Source organism: Aedes aegypti, chromosome 2 (assembly GCF_002204515.2).
Source record: "Aedes aegypti strain LVP_AGWG chromosome 2, AaegL5.0 Primary Assembly, whole genome shotgun sequence".
Classification (NCBI taxonomy): Eukaryota; Metazoa; Arthropoda; class Insecta; order Diptera; family Culicidae; genus Aedes; species Aedes aegypti.
In genome coordinates this window covers 244,689,477-244,701,298 of record NC_035108.1, presented here as the reverse complement: position 1 = coordinate 244,701,298, position 11,822 = coordinate 244,689,477, and the positions used below count along the sequence as shown (strand labels likewise).

Sequence of the window (11,822 nt, the reverse complement as noted above, 5' to 3'; positions counted from 1 at the left end):
GTACTGTTTTTTGTAGCACTGAGAAGCACTGTTCAATTACTTAAGGTAGTTTTCAAAATCCTTCCTGGAGCAGAGAAAATTTGTGTACGCACAGCACGAAGGTACGATGCGCACTGATAAAAGCATAATTTAATTTTATAAAATAAGAATTGTAATAATCTGGCTCAAGTGGTCTTTTACGAAATCTCAAAATATGTTGTACGCAACTCGTTACAAACTCGATTTTTACAGCGCTCGTCGTTATTATCCAACTCGGCAAGCCTCGATGGATAAATGTACGACTCTGCTGTAAAAATCATTATTCTGCCAATTGTTACGTAAACTACTATTGCAAAACATCAGAAAAAAGGATGATGCTATTTTGATTTCGCTAAACACAATATTCCTGGTATCGCCAAAAGGGCAACATTAGCACATTAGAATTAGTAATTCCTAGGAACGGCAACTATAAAGTCTCATAACACCATGAATTAGGAATCACTTGTGAGGTGAGCTACGATGTTTTACAGGAAAAATATCAGGGATTAACCATTGATTTCCCAATATTAGGCTCTGCTGAGGTTTGCAAAAAGCCTCCACCAAGAATCCTGTAGACATCTCAGAGAAAAAAAATTTCCGAAAATTTCACCAATAATCCATAAATAAGTTGAGTAGCAATTAATGAAATGACAATCTGGCATGTGAATAAAGTCTAGTAAGATAAACCAAAATAAAAAAGGCTTAGCTTAACATAGGCTATGTTAAGAACCAAAAATCAACAGTTTTGGCATCTCTAGTTCGGCATCGACGGGTGGGCAACCATAGAAACGATAAGATTTTCGATTCAAGTTGGAAAATTCGTTTTATTAACTTTTCTCATATCATTTATGGGGTTCCTTCTCTATTCACGAACACACAACCTAGCACATCCTAGTCAGGAGATATTCGTATTAGGAAGGAGAACGCATTTTGCTTTCCCTCGAAGCGCGCCGTAGAGGCAGATAGAATGAAGATATGAAAGCCCGGATCTCATCGATGAATGGAAAAGTTGATAAGGCAGGAGTGAGAAAGGGAAAACGAGTGGAAAGGACGGCGAGGGAAAATTTCTGAACGGATATACGACCAACGAAAATCGACGATTCGATAGGAAATGAAGAGATATAGAAATGTTGTGAGATATTACGAGATTCCCAGTGTTGCTCGCATGAATAGGCTAAGTTCGACTGCTCGGTGAACGGTTTGTACCGCAAAGTTTTGCCCCGGATAAACGAACAAAGTTTGGCCAGAGTTATGAGAAAATAACGATTCAATTATGAATTGAATTTCGTCGAATGGGAAGTAACTGTTGCTCGTCGATTGGAGTATTTGGAGTTTGGGTTTGAAAATATTTGTTTTCGGTTTCTTACCTGACCTGAGGCTATTATTTGCGAATCAGACACAAAATCGATTATTCATAACTTGGGCCTTCTTTATTTTCTGAACTGAAGCAAAACAATAAATCAAATTTCCGTCCTCTGTAACCGTCTCATCTCCCTGTTGCGCAGATATTCTTGTTCTTTGCGTCTTATCTCCTCCTGCTCGGCCTGAATCCGCTCGGTTTCTTCTTTTTGCTCTTCTGCTCTTTGAATAAGATCATATAGTACTTCCAAGTGGTGGTGGATTTTGTGTTCTAAAAATAATTGAAAGTTCGTGGCGAGCGACACTTTTACTTTGATCCCAGCAGCTTTAGCAAGCTGAGCCCAGTGGATTGGCTCTAGCAGAGGATGCTGTAATAGTTCGATAATCTTAAGATGCGGTTGGAATGTTTTGACTCTTTCTAAAAACGTGTCTACGACTTCTCCAATTTGGGGTTGCTCATTGAATGCGTCTATCAGTTTTTCAAAAGATAATCTATAATAGTTAACTGTTTTCTCAATATTATCGATTTCCAAACTGGATAGTGGATTCTCCCGCCAACTTTCCTCCACGTTGATGTAATCTGCAGCAAAAGTCCACAGGTTTTTATAACTTTCGAAACTTTCCTTCAGCTCAAATAGACTGGACAAGTCAATGGCAGCTAGTTCAAACAATTCTTGACGCTTGTTCAATGTTTCTCCGTATTGAATCAATTCACTAATTGTTTTCCAAAGTTTCTTCACCTCAATTGATATTTCTGCCACCTTGGCAACATCATAAATTGTTGTGAATTTTGAAATGTGAACATTAATGTCTTCAACTTTGCCACCAAATTCAGCTTCATCGCTAACTTGCTGCTTTCGAAATCGATCGACTTCGCTTTCGTGAAATTCTTGAACGACGACCATCTGCTTTATTATTGTCTGAGGGAAAGCAAGAGCGTTCCATTTTTGATAAAAATCTGCATCCGGAAGAGCGTGACGGAAGAAATCCAAAATTTCGTATTCAAATACAATTGTCTTCATTCGATCCTCTAAATTTTGCAGTTGCTCTGGTATAGTATCCATGAACGATCGTAAATCGTAAATATGCTCGATAGAAATAGGCTTTTCGCACATTTTCTCGTATGTTTCATTATATTCGGATACGACATCGGATGTTTTGGCGCTTAGTCGTTCCGTTAACATTTTCAATAGTGCAGCCGTTAAATCTAGACGCTTTTGAATTAGTGCTTCTCGAAGTGGTTTTACATTGATCCAAAACGATCCTATCACTATACTTAAGGGTAGGGTTCGTTCCAAGCTTTCACGCATGCGTATTTGAAACGAAATCTCTTCCTTAACTTGTAATGAAGTTTTATTCAATCGGACGTTTTCGACGTAATCCACAACATTCGTGAAGAACAATTCTTTGAACTCCTCGTATCGAGCAGCGTAGGCTTTTAAGGGAATGATTGTTTTATTATACGACAACGTGAGAAACTCCCGACGTTGTTTAATAACAGGATCCATCAGTCCCATTGATGATAAATATAGAAAGGGATCAAATATCAAGGACCCGAGCAAGGATGGATCGATCTGGTGTACATCGTGTGTATTGGCCACGGCTTCTATAAACAACATTTTTAGGCACGGTTCGAACTCATCTGGGTTGGTAGAATAATATGGAACGTCATCTCCCATCTCTAATAGAAGATAGAACACCGGTCGTAGTCCAGCGTCAAACGGGGATTGGATCAAATTGTCTTGCCATGTGAAGTCTTCCTCAACCGTAAAGGTTAAAACGCAGGGATCACACAAGCGATGGAAATATTCGTTAGTTGAGATTAGTACAACGTCACGAAGTGCTGTCTGCATTCTGTACTTGATTTGTTCAATCAGTCGATAAAGCTTTATTGATTGGTAGATCATCCAGTCGTCCACTGCAACGTCAAACCAGCCTCTTCCGGCATCGAGAAGATTTTGATGGACCTGATGAATAAATGGGTGCTTAATAATTGGGCGCAGCCTAGTTAACAAGCATTAACAAATTACAAATGTTTATTTATATGCTAAATGAATAAATAAAACAAAGAGTGAATAATATATCACATGTTGCTTTAGGCAATAAATTACAAAAAATGCCCAAAGATCGAGCAACCCATCCCAACCTGATGATAGTTCTATCATGTATGACACATGTACCGACGAATGAATGAATTGAACAAGTTAGCATTGCTTTTTCTTTCCGAGTGATGATAGTTATGATCGCATTTCACTGACTATTCAGAACGATTTGAAAACAATCATCATCATCGACTAGGAAAAAGCAGTGCTAACGTGTTCATTTTTTACATTCTTTGAAGCACATGGTGTTGTTCTTGGCTCACCCACAGCGGATTTACAATTGTGCTTCCTAATTACTTATTTTTTACAATTTATTTTCGTAAGATAAAAGGTAACTTTAATAGTGATTGGGTTTTTGATATGCATAGGCATCATGTTCTAGAAATTTGAAATCCAAAATTTTCATACAGGTATGTTTTTTAGACAGAAAACTCCCCAAAAATAGTGATTTTCAAGAACCTCGAAGCACAAATCTCAACCAAACTATGTTAAAACTTGCTCCAATCATACATTCGTGTTCGACAAAAGTTCGTACAGTTGAATAAACTACTATGTAGAGGTATTTCCGATAAGTTTTGGTGTTCCGTTCAGTAGTTATGAATTTTCAAAGCTTGAAAATAGCCTAAAAACACATAATTGACTTGAAGCACACCTAAATTTTCTCCGAATTAACTGAAATTTTGACCAGAAGTTCATTTCAACATGAAAAATCCAAATATTGGTTGACTGACGAATTTACAGACAATTTTAAAAATATGAATAGGTCTAATCACCATTTATCCATAGCTCGATATTAAAGTGATCATCCATTTATAGAATAATCGCATCACATTATATAACATGCTAACACATCAATTCTGAGAATTAAAGAAACAAATTTCATAAGAAACGGTAAATAGTAATCGTAAGTAATGAAAACCAGAGTCCGACATGTTATAGGAAGTAAGCTGCCCATATTCGCATAACAGTCCCATATTCTATGAGATTTCCTATGACTTGCCGTGAATCGCAAGCCAGTCCCATCTGTAAAAAGTAGGCATTGAGAAAATGGACTATGAAGTTTCCAAACTTGTTTTCCATACGAATATTCAAAAAAATTCAGAGGATTGGAAAAAGCTCAAATCTCAATGAAACTTCCCCAACTTGCTTTTCACTAAGATATATTTCCGAGAAAATATAAAGATGGACTAAACACGGTTCACTTTTGTGTTAGGGGGAGATCCCCCAGTGCCGGACAGCACCCAATACCGGACAAAGTCGAAACATTGAGAAATCATGGTCCAAACAAGAGGGTGTATTAATAGAAAGAAAGCTTTTCTGTAGACTAATGTTTGCGTAGAATAACACAACCTTGAAATATGCATGCCTTTTTAAAAAAGTAGAAAAAGTTTGAAAATCTTTCAAAAAATGACGTATCCACTTAATTTTGAGCCTATTTAGTAATTATTTTCAACATGAAAAAATACTTTGGATCCCGCTAGCATGATCGAACATAATCCTAATTTGATAGTATGAATGTATTTTGTACCATAATTGAACTAAATATTGTCACATTACAATTTTGGTTAAGCACCACCTGTCCCTTAGTTTCGGACAGCTTGATTTGTTATATGATATCTTTGTAATTAAAGCATCAGTGTCTCAAATTACTTTCATTTTTCATGGATTCCGTCGATCATGGTATCAAACATGCAATAAAATTGAGAAGAATGAATATTCAGAACAACATCGTAAAATGTGCTATTTTTCATCATATTTGAAAGAGGTTTTTGATAGGCATCTTGCAAACTAAGAAAAACCTCAAATTATTCTTGTAATTGTTGCAAATGCATTGAATTGGTAATTATAAACTATTCCTATAGTGTACACATTCAATGATGTTCAAATTTACAGAATTCGACGCATTTCCAGATCGTGTCCGGTATTGGGTGCCACCTTCCAAGATCGATCAATTTAGTACTAAAATACACCATCGAAATGCAATGTCAAAATTCATATTTATATTTTCAAACTTATTTTTGTACACTATAAAAATGATAATATTTATCATAAATGGGTAACACGAGCCCATCAAAACAATATTTTTCGAATTATGAATTTAGTGGCTTAAGTGTCCGGTACTGGGGGATCTCCCCCTACAAAGTGCGGATATCTTTAGTGGGACTGATATGCGATTGCTTTTCATTATGGGACAATTTGACTTGCTGTTTTTTTTTTCAAACAAATATAATTAATTCGATAGTTTTTTCTATGAAAACTTGAATAGTTATGCATGTTGTTTCAAATAATTATAGTTTCTTCTTCTTCTTCTTCTTCTTGGCATTAACGTCCTCACTGGTACAGAGCCTGCATCTCAACATAGTGTTCTTATGAGCACTTCCACAGTTATTAACTGAGAGCTTTCTTTGCCAAAGTTGCCATTTTCGCATTCGTATATCGTGTGGCAGTTACGATTATACTCTATGCCCAGAGAAGTCAAGGAAATTTCCATTACGAAGAGATCCTGGACCGATCGGGAATTGAACACAAACACCTTCAGCATAGCTTTGCTTTGTAGCCGCGGACTCTAACCACTCGGCTAAGGAAGGCCCCAGAAGAAATACCTACGATTTATAAAAAATGGGCTTTTTCGCAAACTGTTTTGCTAGCTGGCGTACACCAATTTGAGAAATCCGAAAGGACCACTCTTTAGTTTTAGCATATACTGATCGCTAGTGACATAACATTTTAATTCTAATGATGGGTGCCGATGACGGTCAGATTTAAGCGAGAATTTCTCATCGTTAATAATTTAATATAAACAATAAATCTTACCTTATTTTAAAGCTTTCACTAAATCCACCAATGCAAATGCATTTGCATTTTATTTATCGTTTAGAATTAAAGTGTTTTAATCTAAACAAACTTAACTACGTAAATAACATGCATTCGTTTTTCGCAAGGTAGATTGAAAAATAAACCTTTGTTCGGCATCTTAAAAACGCTAAAAATTACTTATTTATTATGTCACTTTACGTTTATCCATAACTTGTACTAAACCCACATTTTTCAAGTTATTAATATCGACCACTTAATTTAGTTCCGTGAACCAATGTGAATTGATTTTGGAAATTACACCCTAAAATCAAAACCCGGTCAAGAACTTTCTACCTCCCTTTATGCAGACAGGTGAGTGAAACGAAACAATATCTTATTTTGTAATTGGAAACTAAAATATTCAAAGAACTAAATTTTATGTCGTTTGTTTTTAATCCTAGTTTAGGTGTTCGCTAGCAGTCAAGTTAATTTAATCCACAAATAAAAATTAAATCAACAAACCTTCATGGTAGTTTTTTCAATCCAGTTGTTCTTCAAATATCGCATCGTCTTCACCAGTTGGGCTTCATTGATTGTTTTAAATTCGGCTAGTGTAATTGGATCTTTGAAATCTAACGCAAATAGGGACAACTCTCTCACCCTTTCGCACTCATGATGAACCTGTTCGAGAGCTTTTGGTACTGCAGGATGACTGAACATGATAATTCTCTTGATTAATTTAAACGACGATTGAAAGTTGTAAAGGCTTTGAATGTTGTCATTGCAAGAAGGTAATATTCGCTCCATAGCAACTGGAATCGGTTTGATGTTTAACCACTCGTTCTGATCCAGGCACACATTTAACGACAGCATTATGTGAAGTTTCCTGTAAAGAAATTTGAATGCTGCCAAAGCTTCCGCACTAGATTTATTATAAATTCGCTCGCCCATATCGCTTGACAGATCAAAATATCCTTCCACGTCTACCAGCTGCCGAAGGTAGTAGAACCTCAACCGATTTTCAGCGTCCATTCGGCTGTTGAGTGCTGAACCAATTCGTTCACAGAAGCAAACCGGATCTTCAAACACAAGGTACAATCGGATTCTAGGAACTTTCCAACTTTCAGAACCTTCCGAAACAGTCCACAGGAAGCTGCATTTATCATAATCAACCACTGTTACCAGTTTCCACCCCCATATGTGCGATTCAGGGTCCTTGATCAATACGAATCCTTGTAGATTGTCTATGGATAGCCACCTTTCCGTCGACATTGGATCATACTCGAAATCGTCGAACCATTCCAGCGGGAGAAAGGATTTGTTTGAAATAAGTTGAGGGTGCTGCTCAAGTTCATACAAATGTTCATTTTTTACGTGATTCTGTTGAAGTATTGTTTGTAGTTCAGATGGTTCTCGTAGATAAACGTGAAGGTTTAGGATGAATTGAAATTTGTAAGTTTTTGGTAGATACGATAGGTCCTAAGTAAAAATGGAAATAAATGTAAATTTTGTTTGTCAAATATGGCATAAACTTACTGCTTCACTTGAAGCTGTCGATTCTTGAGAAGGTTTTATCGATTTTCGAGGTGCTAAAGCGATTTCGAACAAACTTTTTCTCGTTTTGACCTGCTCCTGGAAAGAAGTTCGCCAATCCAACTCCGGATATGACATCTTGGTTTGCTCAAATATCAGGAATTAATTTGAGCATGCATAGCCTTCTACGTCTGTACAAATCTTCTTTTTTTTCTTGGCATTACGTATCCACTGAGATAGTACCTGCTTCTCAGCTAGTTATCTACTACTTTCCGCCGAATGTCGGTTGTACGAATGCTGCTCTTCCGATCGCCAGTTCACCGAATAGCCCACGTCCCCGAAATGTTTTTGGCACTAATAATTGTCGTTTACCTACTTCATAAATTTGACAGTGGCGAATTAACCGTTATTCGATATCCACTTTTCTTTTATGTTCCACCAGTGCCAGTTCTTTTATATTCCACCATCGTCCGTCAGCATCTTTTGCAATACAGTAGGCAGGGGACCGGGCCTGGTGTAATGGTGAGAACACACGCCTCTCACGCCGAGGACTTAGGATCAAATCCCGTTCCCGAGATAGTCACTTATGACGTAAAGGTTATAGTGTCGACTTCCTTAGGAAGGGAAGTAAAGTCGTTGGTCTCGAGACATTTTTGATTTTTGCCTTTTTTGGGTGGTAAAGAGCCTTTGCTAGGTCTTCTAACCAGGGTTGCGCTACCTACATCGTGCTAGAGGGGCTGTCTTCTTGGTGCTGACACGACACTGCATTGTCCGTTTGTTCTTTACATGACCATGGTCATTAGACTGATGCAAATTTTGAAATTTTTGCTCCCCTATGCTTAAACGGTGTCAATTATGATGAAAATCATTCTCCCAAAATTTGAAGTGATTTGGAAGAGATTTGGTTGTGCACAGGCCATTTGAAGTTTCTATGAAAATTACTATGGAAAAAACAAACCTTTTGTGTTCAGTCCTCTAACTGCTCGTACTAATAATTTATGGAAAAGTGAACAAACTCTACTCATGTGAAATCTTCCCAGCTACAACTTTGCCGAATACCACATTTTGATGGGACTTAAGGATAATTTATTATTAGTGATAAAAAAGTCTAAATCATGCTGAGATGTTCATTCAATTACTTTCAGAGCAACACTGCTGTTTTGCTGTAGAGCATAGTAGCTTGGATTACTCTGATCTATTCTACCCGCCAGGAGCACCACTGTTGCCTGCCGAGCAGGTTGTTAAGCATGCAAAATGCAAACCCAGTTTTTGATTAAGAATAGCAATTTATCCTTAAGTCCTATCAAAATGTGGTCTTTGGCAAAGTTGTAGCTGAAAAGATTTCACATGAGAAGATTGTGTTCACTTTTCCATATAATATTATGACGAAGAGATAGAGGGCTGAACACAAAAGGATGGCGTTTTCCATAGTAATCTCCATATAAACTTCAAATGACCTGTGCACAGTCAAATTTCTTCCGATTCATTTCAAACTTCGGGAGGATGCTATTTACCATAACATAAGTCGTTTAAGCAAAGGGGAGCTCAAATTTCAAAATTTGCATGACTCTAATGATCATAGCCATCACAACCAGCCACCTTTATCAGGGCTTTGGGCCTGTAGCTCTGGTTTTAAATAGTTTCAAGTTCTTTCGGACATGCTACTATGGTGAGCCTTCATGCGCTAGCGATGTACAGGACAGCGGGAGCTGAAGAAAAACGAATCCACCGCAGAAAGAAAAGGCAGCACAAAGACAGTGTGGTAGCCGAAGCTCAAGAAAGCGTGAACCGGAATGATATGCGGAGATTCTATGCAACGGTCAATGCAACGTACCAGTGCCCGCCATGTGCAAGATCGAGAAGAGAATTTGCTGACCGATAAAACGGCGGTGGCTGCCAGGTGGAAGGAGCACATTCAGCAAATGTTGAACGGTGAAAATGGAAATGTAGCGAGGAACAGGATGAACATTGATGATGACGATCAAGCTGTGGACTCACCGACCATAGGAGAGGTTAAAAAGGCTATCAGCGAGCTGAAGAACTATAAGGCTGCTGGGAAGGACGAGATCCCGGTCGAGCTTCTCAACCACAGAAGTGAGCAGCTTTATCAGTCGATCCACCGAGTACTTTTGAAGGTATGGGAGGACGAAGAATTGCCCACCGGCTGGTTGGATGGCCTCATACGCCCAATCTACAAGAAACGGCAAAGACTGAAATATGCCAATTACAGGGGAGTTACCCTGCTGAATTCGGCGTACAAAATTCTGTCGCGCATCCTGTTCAACAGACTGAGACCGCTCGAGAAGTCCTTCGTTGGCGAATACCAAGCTGGTTTTCGTGAGTGCCGCTCGACAACGGACCAGATGTTTAGCTTGCGTATGGTCCTAGATAAATTCCGGGAGTATAACTTGTAGACTCACCATCTGTTTATTGATTTCAAGGCGGTGTACGACTCAGTGAAAAGAAATGAGCTTTGGCAGATAATGTCTGAACATGGTTTTCCGGCGAAACTAATTAGGCTGATACGTGCTACACTGGATGGTTCGAAATCAAGTGTTCGAATCACAGACGAGGTGTCAATCTCGTACATGACGTACGAATCGACCGCAGGATAGTAGAAGAGGGAGACAGCGAGGATAGGCTTGACCATTAATTCTACCAAAACGAAGTACATGGTTGCAGGTAGAGATAGAGTCAGGATTGGTGGTGTAGGTGCTGAGGAACTGTTTGATGCTGATGTGTTAGAAGTTGTTCAAGAATTCGTTTACCTTGGAACACTTGTGACATGTGAAAACGAAGTTTCCCGCGAAGTGAAAAGACGTGTTGCGGCTGTGAATAGGGCCTTTTACGGACTACGTAACCAGCTTAGATCCTGCAGCTTGCATTACTGCAATACTCACATCAATTTGTCCATTTAATCCAATTGCAAACTATATGTAATGTTTAGCTTTTCGGTAGTTGTTAAACTTCCACTTGGCTGGTTAGCCGTAAACCACGATTCATAATTAAAAAACAAGTAAGATATTCGTGTTCAGTCGATGATGGATTGTCAATTGGTGAGCTCGTTCCTTGCTTATGATAACACATTTTTATCGCGGCAACGTTACGTTTCTGTAATTTTCAAACAAACTAAGCATACTACAAGTGTTGACCTCGTGCCATTATTCCTGTTTCAGATACATAATTTCAAGATATACCTCTGAATAGTTCGACATTATGAATGTCGACGTACTTTTTATATTTTTTTTACCAATATCTTATCGCTGCGAGACAAAAGTGCAAACGCATCATCGACCAAAGGTGACTCCCAGATCGTTTTCTCATCACTACATTCATTCATCATTTAAACAAATAATACACTTTTTAGGGAAGGAGCAAAATTTACAACCGGTACGAAAAAAGTCGGTACATTTATAAGGTAAGCAGATCTCTTTTTAGAGACTTTGTCACTATTTTAATGCAAGTCCCAAAAAGACTGTTTTTGATGTAAGGTCTCTAAGTCTTTATTTTAATCAAATCTCTAAGCTCATTTTTATCCCTTAGTCTGAATCCTGAATCAGTGAATCCTGGTGCAAAATTTTAGAGACTCAGAGACTATTACGCGACTAGTCCACAAGTTCTTAATGATATTTTTCTCAGATCCCGAGGAATGCTTCAGCAATTCTAGTGATTTCTCCAGAGATTAATTTTGGAATACTTTCAGGTACACTTTCAGGGATTTCTCAAGGGGTGCTTAGAGGAATTTCTTCAGAATTTGGTCCAGGAAATCCTAGAGCACTCCGACGCTACTACCTTAAGTAATTTTCTTAAGAAATCCTAGCGATTCTCCCAGGATTTCCTCCAGAGGGTTTATTACTGGCTCTTTCAGCGATTTTCCAGTTGTTACTTCTAGGAGATTTTCCACAGATCCTTCTACCACAAAGGTTTATTCTAGAGTTAAAAAAAAATAGTTTCGACATTTTTCCAGAAAAACCTACAATAATTCCTACGCCGATGTATCATCAACTCCAGGCA

General features: G+C 38.2%; 1 protein-coding gene across 1 annotated transcript; it reads right to left on the bottom strand.

The window, feature by feature from the left end:
* Window positions 1–1,426: 1,426 nt before the first annotated feature.
* Window positions 1,427–7,945, bottom strand: LOC110675597 (dynein heavy chain 1, axonemal). Its single transcript, XM_021841012.1, has 3 exons — window positions 7,812–7,945; window positions 6,798–7,754; window positions 1,427–3,344 (listed from the first exon to the last, which is right to left on the bottom strand). Exons 2-3 carry the CDS (start codon window positions 7,545–7,547, stop codon window positions 1,479–1,481), a joined length of 2,616 nt encoding a protein of 871 aa, XP_021696704.1. The 5' UTR covers window positions 7,548–7,754; window positions 7,812–7,945; the 3' UTR covers window positions 1,427–1,478.
* Between the last annotated feature and the right edge of the window lie 3,877 nt (window positions 7,946–11,822).